Source organism: Nomascus leucogenys, chromosome 8 (genome assembly GCF_006542625.1).
Source record: "Nomascus leucogenys isolate Asia chromosome 8, Asia_NLE_v1, whole genome shotgun sequence".
Lineage (NCBI taxonomy): Eukaryota > Metazoa > Chordata > Mammalia > Primates > Hylobatidae > Nomascus > Nomascus leucogenys.
This window is the reverse complement of record NC_044388.1, coordinates 104,889,957-104,910,061: the sequence shown is the minus strand read 5'-3', so window position 1 is coordinate 104,910,061 and position 20,105 is coordinate 104,889,957. Positions and strand designations below refer to the sequence as shown.

At 50.3% G+C, this 20,105-nt stretch overlaps 1 protein-coding gene across 4 annotated transcripts in view; it reads left to right on the top strand.

Annotated features, from left to right (window-relative positions):
* Positions 1-1,614: 1,614 nt before the first annotated feature.
* The window catches only part of ZER1 (zyg-11 related cell cycle regulator), a 41,046-nt gene continuing 22,555 nt past the window's right edge, over positions 1,615-20,105 (top strand). For 2 of the 4 annotated variants that reach the window (XM_030817963.1, XM_030817958.1), the window contains exons 1-3: positions 1,624-1,977; positions 18,183-18,434; positions 19,895-20,045. In XM_030817963.1, the coding sequence (XP_030673823.1) occupies positions 18,277-18,434; positions 19,895-20,045 (309 nt within the window). In that variant the 5' untranslated portion in view covers positions 1,624-1,977; positions 18,183-18,276. Of the gene's footprint in view, positions 1,978-17,643; positions 18,435-19,894; positions 20,046-20,105 lie in introns of those variants that run through there. The other 2 variants (XM_030817959.1, XM_030817960.1) reach the window with 2 other exon arrangements.

The following is a 20,105-nucleotide window of genomic DNA, read 5'->3' as shown; positions in this document are numbered from 1 at the left end:
CACCGCGCCTGGCCCAAGCAATGTATTAATATGAGAGTTCCTATCTAGCCATATCCTTGTCAACATTTGTTATTGTCTCTCTGATTATGTCTATCTTAGGGAGCATAAAACCGTACCTCCACCTCCTGGGCTCAAGCAATCCTCCAACCTCAGCCTCTGGAGTAGCTGGGACTACAGATGCGCACCACCATGCCCCGCTAATTTTTATAGAAATGGGGTCTCCCTATGTTGCCCAGGCTGATCTCCAACTCCTGGGCTCAAGCCTCAGCCTTGACAACCCCATCTGCTGAGATTATAGGTTGTGAGTCACTGCGCCAAGCCCAACAGCTTTTTAAAGGATTCAAGACTGTACGAACATAGTTGTAACTGGTCAAAGATTAAAAGGTACTATGCAAGAAGAAAGAAATCCACAAAATCAGTTCTTGGAATGGAGGTGAGGCACCTGTCAAGAAAGGGTTCCTCAAGAAAGGAGCATCTAGGCAGGGTGTGGTAGCTCACGCCTGTAATCCCAGCACTTTGGGAGGCTGAAGTGGGCGCATCACCTGAGGTCAAGAGTTTGAGACCAGCCTGCCCAACATGGCGAAACCCCGTCTCTACTAAAAATACAAAAATTAGCCAGACGTGATAGTAGGCACCTGTAATCCCAGCTACTTGGAGGCTGAGGCAGGAGGATTGCTTGAACCCAGGGAGTTTGCAGTGAGCTGAGGGCCATTGCCCTCCAGCCTGGGCAACAAGAGAGAAATCCCGTCTCTGGAAAAAAAAAAAAATCCAGAGAAGAAATGATGGTGTTTTGAGATGAAGTCTTCCTCTGTCGCCCAGGCTGGAGTGCAGTGGTGCGATCTCAGCTTACTGCAAGCTCTGCCTCCTGGGTTCAAACGATTCTCCTGCTTCAGTCTCCTGAGTAGCTGGGATTACAGGCGCGCACCACCACGCTCGGCTAATTTTTGTATTTTTAGTAAAGACGGCGTTTCACCATGTTGGCCAGGCTGGTCTCGAACTCCTGACCTCAGGTGATCCGCGTGCCTCGGCCTCCCAAAGTGCTGGGATTACAGGCGTGCTCCACTGTGCTCGGCCAGAAGAAACTGGTTTGACAGGATCCTTAGGACTTGGAGACTGGACGAGGGGCCCAGGAAAATGTAGGGGCCGAGGTCGCCTCCCAATTTCCCATTTGGAAGCTCGGTTGCTGGTGGCGCATGCCCTAGATGGAGGTTAGGAGCACCTTTTGGGGGACGGTGATGACTGCGGGTGAACACGCGAGTGTGAGCCACCCGTGGAGAATGCAACACATGTTCAATAGGGCGCTGGATGGAGGGGGCTGGCGCCCAGAGTCAGTCCTGCCCTTCAGCAGTGTTGGGCTCAGGTGAACCGCAGCGCTAGGGCGGGCACCCATCCTGGGGTCCCACGAACAGGCCTCTCGGAGGCCAGGGAGAGCCCTGAATGACGCGTTCTCTCGGGTGGCCTGGGGGCGCATCCCGCGGCCTCATCCACTGGCGTAATGTGCCGGGCCCGGGAGAGGAGCCGCCCGCCGGTCCCCGGAACCTTCTGCCGCCGCCGCCCGCGTTAGCCGCGGGATGGGTCGGGGGAACCCGTTCGCTGTTGCTAAGGGGCGGCCCCGGAAGTGACGCGCCCCAGGTTTGTTGACAGCGGAGGCGGCGGCGGCTGCAGGCTCCGAGCCGTAGGAGCCGGATCGGGGGAGGAGCCGGGCCCAGGAGCCTCAGCCCCGCCGGCAGCCCTAAGGGCAAGGTAACCGCCACGGGGTGCCTGTCGCGACCCCCTCCCTCCCGGAGCTCCCGTCCCCGGGATCCCAAGCTCCGCCCCGCCGACCCCTGTCTGCCCTGGACCCCGGCTCTAGCCTGACGAGATCCCCAACCTCCTGAGGTGCTCTGGCCCCGGATTCTCCCGGGCTGCATTCTCTGCTCCTCCTCGCCTGCGAAGCATCACGTCCGCTTCCCGACGCTGAGGGCAGCCCCATCCAGGGTAGGTCCCGGACCCCGGGCCAAGGGACGTACCTGCGTCCTCCTCCTTCGCCTCCTGCCTACGGGGCCTAAGCATCGCCGCTGCAACCACTCTCTGAGGTCCATCTCTGCCAGTGGTGGGAGGGTTCCTTTCTCTATCCCTGCCGCCAGGTGTGAGAATCGGGTCTTTAAAACTGAGCTCCCTTCCTCTAGAAAGAAAATGACGCTCTGTCGTTTGCCCCTACAAAATGGGGGATCCGTGTAGGGCTGAAAGGGCCACCCTCTGCCCCTCCTACCTGTTGGATGAGCTTAAGTTCCCCCAGAGAAGTGCTTAGAAGCTCAAGGACGGCTTGGATTCTGGATCAGCTCCCAAAAGGGATGACAGAAAGTATAGGGAAATCCAACAGGGTGAGGTTGCAACCGGAGGGCCAAGGGAGCCCGACAGGTGAGTTGACAGTGAAACTGACTGTGCTGGCCACTGTAGCTCTGTGGGTGGAACTTGTCTTGGCTGCTCTTTGACCGAAAGAGCCCAAGATTTCCAGTCTTTGCCTGTGTTTGTCAGTCCATTCGTTTTGTTTTGTTTTTCTTTTCTTCCTTTATTTTTTTTAAAATAGAGATGGGGTCTCACTATGTTACCCAAGCTGGTCTCGAACTCCTGGGCTCAAGTGATCCACCCCCTCCAGCCTTCAAAAGTGCTGGAAATACAGGCATGAACCACCGCGCTCGGCTAGTGCATTTGATTTTTAAAGGGGAGGGTAATGGAATGTCTGATGTCTTGGGAAAATCCTTCCATATATGATCTTTCACAGAATGTTTCTCTTCAGACTTCAAACTGGTTAGGATGAGCATGAAAGCATAGCTTTGAAAAGGGTCATGGGAGGCTATACTTAGAGCAGAAAGTGGTGGCCAGGGGTGAAGGGCCTCGCTACTTTCGTTCATTTGTTCATTCAGCAAATAATAAACATGATATGTAAGGAGGTAATAAATGCTTTGGAGAAAAAGAAGGAAGGACCATGGGGAGGGAGTTGGGAGTTGTCATTTTATAGAGGGTGTTCAGGGAAGGTCTCTAGTAAGGTGACCTTTGAGCAGAGATAAGTGAGGGAGCAAGCCAGGTAGCTCTCTTGTGGCAGAGCATTCCGTGGCAAATGCAAAGGTCCTGTGGTCATATGCCTGGTGATTTGAAGAAACAGCACAAGGGCTCACGCTTGTAATCCCAGCACTTTGGGAAGCTGAGGCAGCCAGATCACCTGAGGTCAGGAGTTCAAGACCAGCCTGGCCAACATGGTGAAACCCCATCTCTACTAAAAGTACCAAAAAAAAAAATTAGCTGGCTGTGGTGGCTCATGTCTGTAATCCAAGCTACTCAGGAGGCTGAGGCAGGAGAATCGTTTGAACCTGGGAGGTGGAGGTTGCAGTGAGCTGAGATTGTGCCCATTGCACTCCAGCCTGGGTGGCAAGAGTGAGACTCTGTCTCAAAAAAAGAGAAAGAAACAGCGGGAGGATGGGGGATTGGAGCAGGTTGAAGAAGGGGAAGAGTGGTTGGCAAGAAAGTCAGAGAACAGTGGGGACCAGATAATTGTGGGGAAGACATCAGGGGCTGTCCTTGTGATACAGGGTCACAGGGTGTCTAATGGGACACCCTTTCAGAACTGTACTTGTTGAAGTGTCTGGTGGTTGGAGAAAATATGGATTTGTTTTAGATGACAAATGGCCATTGTGCTTGGGGCTTCGGTTGTAAGTACCCTTCTTCCATCTTCGTAATGACCATTGATGGAATAAATACAAAGAATCATGGTCACAGAGAACTGTGATTAAATCAAGTTAAGTTATGCCTCTGCTTCCTGGTTGTAAGAATGTGGGCATGGGACCTTTTTCCACCTCAATCTTCTCATCTGGAAAATACGGCAGGCTGGGCATGGTGGCTCACACCTGTAATCCCAGCACTTTGGGAGGCAGGTGGATCACCTGAGGTCAGGAGTTCGAGACCAGCCTGGGCAACATGGTGAAACCCCATCTCTACTAAAAATACAAAAATTAGCCGGGTGTGGTGACACATGCCTGTAATCCCAGCTACTGGAGAGGCTGAGGCAGGAGAATCACTTGAACCTGGGAGGTGGAGGTTGAAGTGAGCTGAGATCACGCCACTGCAGCACTCCAGCCTGGGCGACTGGAGCGAAACTCCATCTCAAAAAAAAGAAAGAAAAGAAAAGAAAATAGGGCTGTTGGATTAAATAAAATCATGGGCTGAAGTGCTTAATGCAGTATTTCACACAAAGTGCTCAATACATAGCGGTCACGCTGATGAGGATGATGTGATGATGAGGAATGTGGGCATGTATGTCTGCCTCAGAGCCGTTCGTTTTAGCACTAGCTGGTAGTGTCACCAGCTCTATCTGCCTCCATCAGCTAGTAGGATTTGAGAAAATATTGGGGAAGGCAAGATAGAAACTTCTTGACACCCCTCAGAGGTAACTGAGTTAATATTCTGCAGGGAGGACATTAGCTTGGTCCTGGCTTTTTTGACAGCAGCGGAGGGTGATGGGGACTTTTAAAAAAGAGCCCGGCACTTCCAGTGCTTTGGGAGGATCACTTGAGGCCAGGAGTTTGAGACCAGTCTGGAGAACATAGGGAAACCCTATCTCTAAAACAAAAATTAAAATGAGCCCAGCAAATTTCCATTCTACCACGTAAAATAGGCAAAATGAGGGTGTTGAAATGAATGTGACTTGGAGACAGGTGGGGAGGGGCAGTGTATGCTGGGCCTAGATATGTGGTTGGAGTGTGCTTGGCTGATCTACGGGTAGAGGCTGGTGATCCGGAAGTGCCCGGCACAGGCTGAGACTTTCCAGCCTGCTTTATAGGAAGCAGAACCACAGTTGATCTCCCTCCTTACACCCCAAGCCCGGACTATATCCTCAGGCCTGGGACACAGGCTGAGCAGGGCAACTGGGCCAGAGGATTTGAAAATGAAAGGTCAGAGCACTTAGGAGCTGAGAGCCAGCATATTGGGGTAGGCTGTTGTGGGTAGAACCCTAGGCTGGTGACCTGGTTCAAATCCCAGCTCTGCTGCTGGCTTGCTGTGTGAGTTAGGCAGGTTCCATCCCCTCTCTGGGCCTCAGTTTTCCTATCTGTAGATTAAGAATAATGGCCTTCCCTTGCCTCCGACCAACTCTAAAGGCTGTTGGGAGGATGAAATGAGACACAGGTTGTGAAAGAATTAGGTGTGTTCTGAAGCTGTCTACAAAGGTATTATCATTAGTACCACCAGGATTATGCAGACACGTTTTGGGGGCCCACTAGTTGGAAGACTGCTCTTGGCACTCTGGTTTTTTTGCTTGGCTTCAGTACCTCATCTGTTCTGGATTCCTGAGAGGTGAGTACAGAGACCGCTGTCTGGTTATCTATTTGTGGACCACTGTCTTATATCTGGCGCAATCGCTGAAACTGATTTTCCAGCTTCAGAGATGCAGAAGGGTCTCTTGAAGCATTATTCTCAGGAACATCACTCTTCATAATTATTGGTTACCACCTTCCTGCCATCCTTTCATGGCATCTCCTCAGCAACCCTGTTCGCAACACGCGCAACACAGCGTGTGCCACTCGCAACATGCTGACAGGTAAGGACCTTGATAAATATTGAGGCTGGAAAACATTGGCTGGGGATCTTGTGGAGTTGAGGCTCTGTCACCGGCATCGAGCCACTCACGTACTCTGTAATGGAGACCCCAGGAATCACATAGGGTCCCTGCCCTCAGGAAGCTTTCAATGCTGTGGCCAAAAAATGACATATGCCCACAGAGTGGTTACCAGCAGTACTGGATCATGTGAGCTCAGTGCCTGAGTTGTAAGGAAGCGGCGGAGGCTCGTGGAACAGAAGGGAAAGCTGAGGTTGGAGAAATGGTCCCTCCCCATAGCATAATGGCAAGGGGCTCGAACCTTAGGGTCAGGCACTTACCAGAGGACCAACTCATTGCGCATCTTTCAACCATTGTTTCCTTATCTGGGAAACAAAATGATAATGTGTTATCATATTGATAAAATGTTATCTGTGGCAGCCGGGTGCGGCGGCTCACGCCTGTAATCTCAGCACTTTGGGAGGCCAAGGTGGGCGTATCGCTTGAGCCCAGGAGTTTGAAACAAGCCTGGGCAACATGGTGAGATCTCATCTCTACAAAAAATAAAAAAAATTAACCGGGTCTGTTGGTATACACCTGTAGTCATAGCTACTCCAGAGGCTGAGGTGGGAGATTGCTTGAACGCGAGAGGCGGAGGTTGCAGCGAGCTGAGATCGTACCACTGCACTCCAGCCTGGGTGACAGAGTGAGACCCTGTCTCTTGAAAGAAAAGTAAATAAATAGGCCGACCACAGTGGCTTACGCCTGTAATCCCAGCACTTTGGGAGGCCGAGGCAGGTGGATCACCTGAGGTCAGGAGTTCGAGACCAGCCTGGCCAACATGGCAAAACCCTGTCTCTACTAAAAATACAAAAATTAGCCAGGCATGGTGGCGGGCACCTGTAATCCCAGCTACTTGGTTGGCTGAGGCAGGAGAATTGCTTGAACAGGAGGCAGAGGCTGCAGTGAGCTGAGATTGTGCCACTGCACTCTAGCTTGGGCAACAAGAGCAAAACTCCATCCCAAAAAAAAAAAAGAAAGAAAAATAAATAAATAAATAAATAAGTTTTCTGTGGCTTTGATGCGAACTGCATGGAAAGCTGGACACACTGGGTCTTTTTTTTTTTTGAGACGGAATCTCGCTCTGTTACCCAGGCAGGAGTGCAGTGGTGCAATCTTGGCTCACTGCAACCTCTGCCTCCTAGGTTCAAGCAATTCTCCTGCTTCAGCCTCCTGAGTAGCTGGGATTACAGGCATCCGCCACCATGCCTGGCTAATTTTTGTATTTTTAATAGAGATGGAGTTCACCATGTTGGCCAGGCTGGGCTCGAACTCCTGACCTCAGGTGACCCACCTGCCTTGGCCTCCCAAAGTGCTGGGATTACAGGCGTAGGCCACTGTGCCCAGCCTGACACACTGCGTCTTGAACTAATGAACTACCTGTGTACATATCTGTCTGTTCAGACCCATAGTCTGTGGCAAATTGCATAGCCATAGCCCCTTCCTTCCAGCTGCCTTTTCTGTAAGTTGTAGATGGTAACTCCTGCCTTGTTGGGTGTTGAGAGAATTCAATTAATTCACACATATAAAATACTTAACAGAGTTCTTTTTTTTTTTTTTTTTTTTTTTTTTTTTTTTGAGATGGAATCTCGCTGTTGCCAGGCTGGAGTACAGTGGTGCAATCTTGGCTCACTGGAACCTCCACCTCCCAGGTTCAAGCAATTCTCCTGCCTCAGCCTCCTGAGTAGCTGGGACTATAGGCGCCCGCTACCATGCCCTGCTAATTTTTGTATTTTTAGTAGAGACAGGGTTTCACCATGTTGGCCAGGATGGTCTCGATCTCTTCACCTCGTGATCCGCCCACGTCGGCCTCCCAAAGTGCTGGGATTAGAGGCGTGAGCCTCCGCGCCCAGCCAGAATTCTTGGTATATACTTGGTATTCAGTATGGGTAGGATCATTAATACATTTGGTTACAAGAATAGAACCCAGCCAGTCTGATTACTAGCCGAATGCAGCCTCCTCAAGGCCTCTCTGTCTCCAGCATCACCAGCAGCCTCCTAGCTGTGAGGCACACTCTCCACTCATTGTGTGTCTGCATCTTTCTGACATAACCCAACTCATAGATTTAATCTCTGCAGACTTTTCAGAGCCAGGTGGCATCTGGTTTTCACCTGTTTCCTGACCGCCTGGAGATCCCCACACTTGCTGTGACTCCCCTCACACCCCCAGTCTCTGGCCCTTGATCTGCTGCCTCCTGGAAAGCGTCTAGCCTCTGTAAATAGGGCATTTGTTTGGGTTTTCCCCCCAGCTCCTAGGTTAATATTTCACAGGGTGAGTACTGCTCCAAGGCTCAGAGCTTCTGGCTCCCCCAACCTCTCTGTCCCCTGGGTATCAGGACACTGGTGGGATCCCATGCTCCCTCCTCTGAACTTCAGTTTCTCTTTCCCTCCCATTGTTTGGATGGATGGACTGAAGACCAAATATTTGGTGAGAAGCGGGGGTCTGCTTTAGGTTTACATCCCACTCTCATCCGTTTTGTGATCTCAGGCAAGCTTCTGCTTAGTTGTGTATGCATCAGTATCTTCATCAGAAAATGGGGTAACAATCTTGTAGTACTAGAGTAAGGTAATTCCAGCCACGGCAAACCTTTGTTCTGTTAAACGCCAGGCATAAGTTGGGCAGCGAAGTCAGACACCAAGGATACAGGTGCATGCACGCTCGTGCACGTGTGTGTGTGTGTGTGTACGTGTGTATGGATGCAGGCATGCAAGCAAGCATACAGCTTCTGTCCTCCCAGAGCTCACAGGCAGTGGGAGGGGGTCAGTAGACAAATTGTTATGTAAATGATTAATTAGTTGCAAGTACAGGGTATTAGGAAATGTTTTGTCGGTTAAGTAAGAGACTCGAGGGAGTAAAGCCTGTAAGGAGCTTAGGACCACATCTGGGAGCAGCCAACATGGACATGGTGCCGCGGTGTCTGCTGTTTTTCTCTCTCTTCTCTCCCACTTCCCTCATTCCCCAGGATGTCGTATGTTCATGATAGATCTAGTATTAGAGAACATGCAAGAAAAGGGATGGAGAAAGACACAGAGTTCTCCCAGTGTGGTGGTCCGTCATAACCAGAGCTCCCTCTGTCCTCAGTTGCTGCTATTCCAGATGGCCTGTGCCTGCCCTGAGAATGACAATCCCTAAGGAGTGGAGTAGGTAGAGATGGCTGCCTCTGGCAGGTGCCAGGCCCGCAGCTGGATGGGGCTCAGGGCATGGTAGCCCCGGGGCCCTTCAGTCTCCGTGCCAGGATGTAAGATGGCTCCTTCCTCTTCCAGCTTATTCCAGCCCTCTTCCAGCTTATTCCAGCCCTCTTCCAGCTTATTCCAGTGGCAAGGTCAACACTGCTAAGGGGAGGCTAGCGGATGGCGCCATCTACCTGGCTTATGTTTTGGGGGCTTTGGTGGTGTTTCTTCCACTTGGGGAGCATGGTAAGGGCAGAGCAGCTGCCTAGGTAACTGGGCTCAGACCTGCAGAAAAGGCAAAATGCCAGTGGCTCTCCCTCATTCAGAGCCTCCGAGCCGAGGAGCATCATTTGCAGCCACTGGGCGCCCAGCAGTGTCCTGAGTGCAGCAAGCAGGGAGAATGCGAGAGCGTACCTCCCAGGCCTCGTGCAGACCTCTGCTGGCGAGTACTTCGTCATTCCTTCCACAGGCCTTTGTTGAAACCTCACCTTGTGGCAGGCCCCACACTGAGTGTTCAGTGCTTCCTTTGTTCATTTAGCAAATAGTCATGGACCTGGGCCTGTAGTGCCAACGTCCCATGCACCCCCTCTCCTTGCAGCTTAGATACTTATTTGCTTCCTTCTGAAGTGCCTTCCCCTTCTCTCCCCTCCACCAGAGTTAACTAGGACTCATCTTTTGGGTCCCAGCTGAAATGTCACTTCTTTTTTTTTTTTTTTTTGACGGAGTTTTGCTCTTATTGCCCAGGCTGGAGTGCAATGGTGTGATCTTGGCTCACTGCAACCTCTGCCTCCCGGGTTCAAGCAATTCTCCTGCCTCAGCCTCCCGAGTAGCTGGGATTACAGGCATGCACCACCACGCCTGGCTAATTTTTGTATTTTTAGTAGAGACGGGGTTTCACCATGTTGGCCAGGCTGGTCTCGAACTCCTGACCTCAGGTGATCCACCTACCTCAGTCTCCCAAAGTTTTGGGATTACAGGTGTGAGCCACCACACCTGGCCTGAAATGTCACTTCTAAGGACACCTGCTCTGACTCCCCAGTCCAGGGCAAGTCCCCTGATTGGGCACCCAGAACCCCAGGCCCCTTCTCCTGCAAGACACTGGTCCCAGTTACACGATGGGCGCTTGTGGGCCCTGTAGGCGGATCTGTCTCCCTCCGGAGTAAGTACGCTCCATGTGGTCAAGGACCTCGTCCAGCTCGCTCACCAAGGACCCCCAGTGCTCAGCAGGGACTGAGTGAGCAGGTCCAGGGATGTGATACCAGACAAGACAGCCTGGGTTTGCCCTCATGGACCTGGCCATCCATCAAGGACACTGAATGATCAAAGCCATGGATGTGATACCAGACAAGACAGCCTGGGTTTGCCCTCGTGGACCTGGCCATCCATCAAGGACACTGAATGATCAAAGCCATATCAGTACCAAGTGTTCGTTGCTGTGGTAGATCGGGCCTGTGTGGGGACTCAGCAGGCACACCCTGGTGGGTCAAGGATGGCTTCCCAGAGGAAGTAACTTTGACACTGGGACCATAGGTATCAGCTACGTGAAAGGAGAGTTCAAAGATCATGTGGGCTGGAGTGGCCAGGAGATACTTCCTGGAGGAAGGACATAGATTGTATTTGGGTAGGGGAGGGGAGAAGGCAGTATTTAAAGTAGAAAGTGCAGTAATTAGTTGAATTTGGATGGTCCTGGTTGAAAGAGAACAGACTGGGCAAAGGTCTGAAGGTGACCTGTGCCGAGGGCCTTTTGCCAGGACAGTGAATGATGAGGCCAGGCTGGCTGGAGTAGGGGGGCATTGGGGACCAAGTAGGCCAGAAAGCTGGCTGTAATTCCAGCGGGCTTGAAAAGAGTTGCTTTCCAAGAGTGGGGACTCTCTGCCAGCAGTGCTCCCTCTGGTTCCAGTTTCCCAGGCAGGAGAGGCTGCTGGGCTCTTGAAGATCTGGAAGCAAATGAAGGCAAAGGAAGGCTATGCCCGGGGCCCAGGCATCCTGGCTTTTGTGCCTTGCCTCGAAGGTGTCATGCTGCCAGTGGGACAGCTGATACAATGAGCCTTGTTGTGGGAGACCCAGGCTGGGGAGCACAGGCCTGGAGCTAGGAGCCAGAGCAGATGAGGTAGGAGAAGGTAATGATTATAACAACAACAATAATAATAGTTGTCTTTATTGAGCAATGACTACGTGCCAGACACCATTCTAAGCCCTTTTGATATTATTCCGTGGAATCTTCACACCGTGCTGGGGATGAGGTATTGTGCTGCTTCTATTTTAGAGGAAAAGTGACTGAGGCACAAAGAGGTGGAGACACTTGCCCAAGTTTGTCTGCTTGTGAGCAGCAAGGCTGAAATGTGAGCTATCCCTGCCTGAATCCACAGCCCATCCATGCACAGTCCCCAGTGGACAGTGGTGCCGCCGTTGAACTCAGAACTGGCTGACTCCAAAGCCCAATGTGCCCTGTGGCTTCCCACTGGATTTCCTGAGCAGTCTGAAAGGTTTACAAATGGACACAGAGGGAGGTTCCCAGAAGCTGGGACAATGCTGGGCCCCAGAACTCCAGAACCCTCTAAGACAGGGGTGTCCAATCTTTTAGCTTCCCTGGGCCACACCGGAAAAATAACTGTCTTGGGCCACACGTAAAATACACCAACACTAACAATAGCAGATGATCTAAAAAAAAAAAAAAAAAGTCCATAAATCTCATAATGTTTTAAGAAAGTTTACAAATTTGTGTTGGGCTGCATTCAAAGCTGTCCTGGGCCACATGCAGCCCATGGACCACAGGTTGTACAAGCTTGCTCTAAGAGATGTTGTGAGGAATTCCACGAGACCAGGTTCCAGTCCTAGTTTACACAGCTCCCTCTGTTTGACCTTGAGTTTCCTCCTCTACAAGATGGGGTCAGCCGGGCGCGGTGGCTCACGCCTGTAATCCCAACACTTTGGGAGGCTGAGGTGGGCGGCTCACGAGGTCAGGAGTTCGAGACCATCCTGGCTAACATGGTGAAACCCTGTCTCTACTGAAAATACAAAAAATTAGCCAAGCGTGGTGGCAGGCGCCTGTAGTCCCAGCTACTTGGGAGGCTGAGGCAGGAGAATGGCGTGAACCTGGGAGGCAGAGCTTGCAGTGAGCTGAGATCGCACCACTGCACTCCAGCCTGGGCGACAGAGCGAGACTCTGTCTCAAAAAAAAAAAAAAAAGATGGGGTCATAGAGCTGGACACGGTGGCTCATGCCTGTAATTCCACCATTTTGGGAGGCCGAGGCAGGTGGATCACCTGAGCTCAGGAGTTCGAGACCAGCCTGGCTACATAGCAAAACCCCGTCTCTACTAAAAATACAAAAATTAGCTGGGTGTAGGAGCAGGCGCCTGTAGTCCCAGGTACTCAGGAAGCTGAGGCAAGAGAATAACTTGAACCTGGAAAGCAGAGGTTGCAGTGAGCCGAGATGGTGCCACTGCACTCCAGCCTGGGTGACAGAGCAAGACTGAAAAAAAAAAAAAAAAAAAGGTGGGGTCATAACCACTATGTTGTGTACTTAGTCTGTTGGGCTGGGACTAAGCATTTTCCCAACATTATCTCATTTACTACCACAGCCCTGCGAAGTAGAGATAATTATTCCCCCCACCTTTTTTTTTTTTTTTGAGACAGAGTCGCTCTGTCGCCCAGGCTGGAGTGCAGTGGCTTGATCTCGGCTCACTGCAAGCTCCACCTCCAGGTTCACACCATTCTCCTGCCTCAGCCTCTGGAGCAGCTGGGACTATAGGTGCCCACCACCACACCCGGCTAATTTTTTGTATTTTTAGTAGAGACGGGGTTTCACTGTGTTAGGCAGGATGGTCTCGATCTCCTGACCTCATGATCCACCTGCCTCGGCCTCCCAAAGTGCTGGGATTACAGGTGTGAGCCACTGCGCCCGGCCTATTATCCTCATTTTCCAGATGAGGAAACTGAGGTCTGGAGAGGTTAAGTAACTTTTTTTTTTTTTTTAAACGGAGTCTCGCTGTGTCGCCAGGCTGGAATGCAGTGGTGCAATCTTGGCTCGCTGCAACCTCCGCCTCCCAGGTTCAAGTGATTCTCCTCCCTCAGCCTCTTGAGTAGCTGGGATTACAGGTGTGCACCACAACACCCAGCTAATTTTTTTGTATTTTGGTGGAGACGGGGTTTCACCATGTTGGCCTCAATGGAGAGGTTAAGTAATTTTACAGTGAATTGTACAACTGGGTCAAAACATAGATCTATCTGACCACAGAGCCTGCACTTAAAAAAAAACTTTTGGGGCTGGGTGCAGTGGCTCACGCCTGTAATCCCAGCACTTTGGGAGGCCGAGGTGGGTGGATCACAAGGTCAGGAGATCGAGACCATCCTGGCTAACACGGTTAAACCCCATCTCTACCAAAAATACAAAATATTAGCCGGGCATGGTGGCACACACCTGTAGTCCCAGCTACTCAGGAGGCTGGGGCAGGAGAATCACTTGAACCTGGGAGGCAGAGGTTGCGGTGAGCTGAGATCGCACCACTGCACTCCAGCCTGGGTGACAGAATGAGACTCCGTCTCCAAAAAAAAAAAAAAAAAACTTTTATGAAGTATAACATACATGAGAGACCAGGCACAGTGGCTCACACCTGCAATCCCAGCATTTTGGGAGGCCAAGATGGGAGGATTGCTTGAGCCCAGGAGTTTGGGACCAATCCGGGCAACACAGAAAGACCCTGTCTTTACTAAAAATTAAAAAATTTACTGGGCGTGGTGGCACATGCCTGTGGTCCCAGCTACTCAACAGGCTGAGGTGGGAGGATCGCTTGAGCCCAGGAGGTCAAGGTTGCGGTGAGCCGTGATCATACCACCACACTCCAGCCTGGGCAACAGTATGAGACTCTGTCTCGGAAAAAAACAACCAACCAACCAAACAAACAAAAAAATACATACATAAGGAAAGATGCACAAAATCTGAATATAGAGTCTGAATAATTTTTTTTTTTTTTTTTTGAGACGGAGCCTCACTGTGTTGCCCAGACTGGAGTGCAGTGGTGCCATCTTGGCTCACTGCAAGCTCCGCCTCCTGGGTTCACACCATTCTCCTGCCTCAGCCTCCCTAGTAGCTGGGACTACAGGTGCCTGCCACCACACCTGGCTAATTTTTGTTTTGTTTTTGAAACGGAGTCTCACTCTGTCACCCAGGCTGGAGTGCAGTGGCGTGATCTTGGCTCACTGCAAGCTCTGCCTCCCAGGTTCACGCCATTCTCCTGCCTCAGCCTCCCAAGTAGCTGGGACTACAGGTGCCTGCCACCACGCCCAGCTAATTTTTTTGTATTTTTAGTAGAGACAGATTTTCACCATGTTAGCCAGGATGGTCTCGATCTCCTGACCTCGTGATCCGCCCATCTTGGCCTCCCAAAGGGCTGGGATTACAGGCGTGAGCCACCGCGCCTGGCCATTTTGTGGTATTTTTTAGTAGAGACGGGGTTTCACCGTGTTAGCCAGGATGGTCTCGATTTCCTGACCTCGTGATCTGCCCTCCTTGGCCTCCCAAAGTGCTGGGATTACAGGCGTGAGCCACCACACCCGGCCGCCATTTTCTTAACTTTCTATTCAATTACAATATTCAAGCCAGGCGCAGTGGCTCACGTCTGTAATCCCAGCACTTTGGGAGGCAAAGGTGGGCAGATCACCTGAGGTAAGGAGTTCGAGACCAGCCTGACCAACATGATGAAACCCCATCTCTACCAAAAATATAAAAAAAAAAAATTAGCTGGGTGTGGTGGCAGGCACCTGTAATCCCAGCTACTCCAGAGGCTGAGGCAGGAGAACCGCTTGAACCCGAGAGGCGGAGGTTGCAGTGAGCTGAGATCATGCCACTGCACCCCAGCCTAGATGACAGGATTAGACTCTGTATCAAAAAAAAACCAATATTCACTGGCTGGGCGCAGTGGCCCATGCCTGTAATCCCAGCTACTTGGGAGGCTGAGGCAGGAGAATGACTTGAACCCGGGAGGCAGAGGTTGCAGTGAGCCGAGATTGCGCCACTGCACTCCAGCCTGGTGACAGAGCAAGACTCAGTCTCAAAAAAAAAAAAAATTCACTTGAAAAAGTACATACATCATGATACACAGGTCAGTGAAGATTCACCCAGTGAACAGCCTGGATACCCAGTACTCTGATCAAGGAGACTAGAAGCTCCTCAGCACCCAGAAACTCCCTTCCAATCACCTCCCCAGGTAACCACAGTCCTCACTTCTCCCACCACAGATGAGATTCCCCTGCTTTTGAACTTAGTGGAGTGACACAGTATAGATCCTTTTGTGTCTGACTCCTCTCATTAGACGCAGTAAGAGTTGGCCAGGCGCAGTGGCTCATGCCTGTAATCCCAGCACTTTGGGAGGCTGGGGTAAGCAGATTGCTTGAGCACAAGAGTTTGAGACCAGCCTGGACAACATAGCAAGATCTTGTCTCTACAAAAAAAAAACCAGAAAAATTAGTGATGCATGCCTGTAGTCTCAGGTACTCAGGAGGGTAAGGTGGGAGGATCGCTTGAGCCTGGGAAATAGAGGGTGCAGTGAGCCAAGATCACACCACTGCACTCCAGCCCAGGTAATGAGATTCTGTCTCAAAAATTAAAAATTAAGGCCAGGCACAGTGGCCCACACCTGTAATCCCAGCACTTTGGGAGGCCGAGGCGAGCAGATCACCTGAGGTCAGGAGTTCGAGACCAGCCTGGCCAACATGGGTAATGCTGTCTCTACTAAAAGAAAAAAATACAAAAATTAGCCCGGCGTGATGGCACATGCTTGTAATCCCAGGTATTCGGGAGGCTGAGGCAGGAGAATCGCTTGAACCCAGGAGGCAGAGGTTGCAGTGAGCCGAGATCATGCCACTGCACTCCAGCCTGAGCAACAGAGCAAGCCTCTATCTCAAAAAAAAAAAAAAAAAACTAAACCAAAAATTAAAAAAAATAAAAACATTGTAAGCGTTATCCAAGCTGTTAACAGGAGTTTGTGCCTTCTCATTGCCATGCAGTATTTAGTAGATGAATATACCATAATTATCCATTCCAATGCTAGTGGACATATAGGTTCTTTTCTAGTGTTGGCCATTACAAATAGTGCTGCTGCGAGAATTCTGGTGTAGATCTTTTGGTGCACATTTACTTATGCATTTCTGTTGCGTATATACCTAGGAGTCAAATTGCTAAATGTTGAACGTATGTATGTTCAGCTTTAGTAAATAGTGAATAGTGTTAAACACTGTTCCCAGTATATTCCCAGTTCACACCAATTTGCCCTGCCACCAGCCCTGTGGGAGATTCCCACTGTTCTCTGTCTTCCCCAATGCCAGGTATTGCCCATGTTGTTGTTGCTGTTGTGTTCAGTTGAGCCAGTGGGCGTGTGGAAAATGGCATCTCATTGTGATTTTACTGTGCATTTCCCTAATAGTAAAGAAGCTGAGTGCTTTTCACATGTTTATTGTGTGTTTCACTGTCTTCCTTTATGAAATGCCTGTTCAAATCTTTTGCTCTTTTTTTTTTTTTTTTTTTTTTGAGACAGGGTCTGGCTTTGTCGCCCAGGCTAGAGCGCACTGGTGTAATCACAGCTCACTGCAGCCTCAACCTCTTGGGCTCAGGTGATCCTCCCACCTCAGCCTCCCACGTAGCTGGGACTACAGGCACATGCCACCATGCCCAGCTAATTTTTTTTTGTATTTTTTGTAGAGACAGGGTTTCGCCATGTTGCCCAGGCTGGTCTTGAACTCCTGGGCTCAAGCAATTTGCCCACCTCTGGCTCTCAAAGTGCTGGGATTACAGGCGTGAGCCACTGCACCCAGGCTCTGTGTGGTATCTTCTGATGAACAGAGTTTTTAATTTTGAGGCCGATTTATCAATTTCCTTCTCTTCATGTTCCTAAAGTCATAAAGATATACTCCTGTGTTTTCTTCTAGAAACCTTATTGTTTTAACTTTCACATTTATATCTATCATCTATCTCAAGTTAATTTTTGTGGCTGCATGAACAGAAGTTTCTTTGCTTCAGTGTAGATAAGTTTATAATTTTCTACCTCCTGGTTAGCACCTCTTGAGTCCTAGTTAGGAAATCTTTAGCTGTGCTAAAGTCATGAAGCTAGTAGGAGGCTTCACTTTTTTAATTAACAGTTTTACTGAGATATAATTCACATGTCACACAATTCACCCATATAAAGTATATAATTCCATGATTTTTAGTATATTCATAGAGTGCACCCATGACCACTGTCAATTTTAGACCATTTTCATCACCCCAAAAAGAAACTCCATACCCACTGGCAGTTACTCTCCTATTTCCCAACCACAAACCTACTTCTGTCTCTATAGATTTGCCTATTGTCACTGGACTTTTCCATCAGAGGAATCATACAGTATGTGACTTTTTTTTTAAACTGATTTCTTTCACTCAACATAATGTTTTCAAGGTCCAACATTATAGCATGGATCACTACTTTTTATGACTGAATAATATTCCACTGTATGAATATGTAACATTTCGTTGATCCGTTCATCAGCTGAAGGACATTTGGGTTGTTTCCACTTTTTGGCTCTTACAAATAACGTTCCTATGAATGGTCACATCTGAGTTTCTTTTTTTGAGACGGAGTCTCACTCTGTCGCCCAGGCTGGAGTGGAGTGGCACGGTCTCGGCTCACTGCACTCCGCCTCGGGTTCACACTATTCTGCCTCAGCCTCCTGAGTAGCTGGGACTACAGGCGCCCGCCACCATGCCTGGCTAATTTCTGTATTTTTAGTAGAGACGGGGTTTCACTGTGTTAGCCAGGATGGTCTCCATCTCCTGACCTTGTGATCCGCCCACCTCGGCCTCCCAAAATTCTGGGATTACAGGTGTGAGCCACCATGCTTGGCCACGTCTGACTTTCTATGTGGACATATGTTTTCATTGCTCTTGTGAGGAGCCTTCATTTTTAATCAGACACCATGAGATTCAGTGATATCATGTCTATATGTCTATTAAGCCCTGGCACAGCCTAAGTGCTCAATCAATCATAGCTGTATACAGGTTAGGAGTACTGCACAGCATGGAACACCCCAGTGGAGCTGTTCAGACTGTGAGAAGCAGAAGAGTGAAAATCCCTATTATCCCCACCCAAGCACTGGGTCCCCAGCACACACGTCTGCCCTCAGGCAAATAAGTGCTTGGACAAGGCTCCATGTTCTTTGCAGGTCAAATTGTGCATAGATAGTGGCACAGCAGAGGCGGGTGAAAGAAGGAGTCAGGAGACCTGGGCCTGGCCCTGCTAAGCTGCTAATTGGAGTGTGGTCTCAGTTTCCCTACTCAGAGCGTGGACATGGGGCCACTGATAGTTCTAGCCCTTGTGTGTGGCTCATTTGGCGTCTTGTCCACTCCCCAGGCAGTGGCTCTGCCAATGATCCTGTGAGTATTCAGGAATCACTGTTGCCCCTGGGGACCCTTGTCCTGGAGTGGCCCACCTGCCTGCCCCCAGCATGGCGTCCGACACTCCTGAGTCGCTGATGGCCCTCTGTACTGACTTCTGCTTGCGCAACCTGGATGGCACCCTGGGCTACCTGCTGGACAAGGAGACCCTGCGGCTACATCCGGACATCTTCTTGCCCAGCGAGATCTGTGACCGGCTCGTCAATGAGTGAGCAGACCCAGGGCTGAGGAGGGGCAGGGGTCTTCCCATGAATGTGTATAGAGAGATTGGGACCGTGTGTGCACTACGTGGGAAGTAGTTATGGAGATGAATGTGTGAGGGTGTGTGTGTGTGCACATGGATGTTCATGGGTGCAAGAGAATAGTGGTGTATCCATAACCGTAAAGGTGTATATGTGTGTTGGTGTGTGTGTGGAGGGGTGTGCACATGAAGGCATGGGTGTGTGTACACATGTAAGCTTATGCAGCACAGGTTATTTCTGAGTGTGAAACTGCATGTGTGCATTTAGAGATGTGATTGTGTCAAAATCTGCATATAAAGGAATTAAGTGTTGCCCCACATGTGTATGTATATTCACATGCACACACCTGTGCTTGTGAATTCAGTGAGCATGGCCACATATGCATGCACATGCCAGTGCCAGAATAATGGATCCATGACCAGGGAGTGAATCATCCAGAAAATCTGAATGGCCTTCCGAGGGCCTCCCCACTCCTAGGGGCTCCTAGAAGCATGCTATGCAGTCACTGAATGCTGGGAGTTCAATCTAGAGGCCCAGATGGTGGCCGGGCATGGTGGCTCACACCTGTAATTCCAGCATTTTGGGAAGCCAAGACAGGAGGATCACTTGAGACCAGAAATTCAAGATCAGCCTGGGTGACATCGCGAGACCTTGTCTCTACCAAAAAAAAAAAAAAGAAAGAAAAGAAAAAGAAAAAAATAGATTCCCAGAAGGGAAATTATTAGACAGCTACATAGGAAACTAGAAGCCTGTGTGGGCCTGAGGACAGAGGTGGACGTGTAATAACGTCCTGAGCATTTACTGTGGGTCAGGCGCTAGGTTGGACACTTTGCAGGCCAGCGTTATATCCACTTTACAGATGAAGAAACTGAGGTCTGGGAAAGTTCATTTACTTGTGTGAAGTTGCCCAGTTAGGAAGCAGCCAAGCCAAGATTTAGAGTTTAAAGCGTTTGAATCCAAAACATTTCCCAGTGGACCAGGATTCTTGCATGAGCTGATGTCTCAACAGGGCTTAATTAAGGGCTTGTCCTGTACCCAGCTGGGAACTCTGAACTACTTGGCTTAGTTTGCCTGTTTAAAAGGGTCGCAAGAGGGGCTTAAAGAAGGTGACGAGAGTGGCCATGCCAGTGGGGTGCTGCCCCTGCAGTGTGCGTGCCTGGAGGCTGTGTGACAGGCATGTGCACTGGGGAGAGATGGCGCCTGCATCACCTAGAAGGTCTCCCAGAGAGCTGCCTTTAGATTCCTGGTTCCTGGGCACCCTTAATCTTACTGGTAGTTTAGTCAGGATCTGACCAAATACTCTTAGGAGAAGGAGGTTGCTACTTGGGGTGATCCAAGAAAGCTTCAGGGGGAGGAGGGCTTGGCTTTGAAGCAAGGTTGAGAGTCCCTGTGGCCCTCCCCTGAGCCAGGCTTTCTTCTCTCCCAGGTATGTGGAGCTGGTGAACGCTGCCTGTAACTTCGAGCCACACGAGAGCTTCTTCAGCCTCTTCTCGGACCCCCGCAGCACCCGCCTCACGCGGATCCACCTCCGCGAGGACCTGGTGCAGGACCAGGACCTGGAGGCCATCCGCAAGCAGGTGAGACCTGTCCCGCCACAGCGCCAGGAGGGCCCACACCAAGCAGGGGCCAGGCTGCTC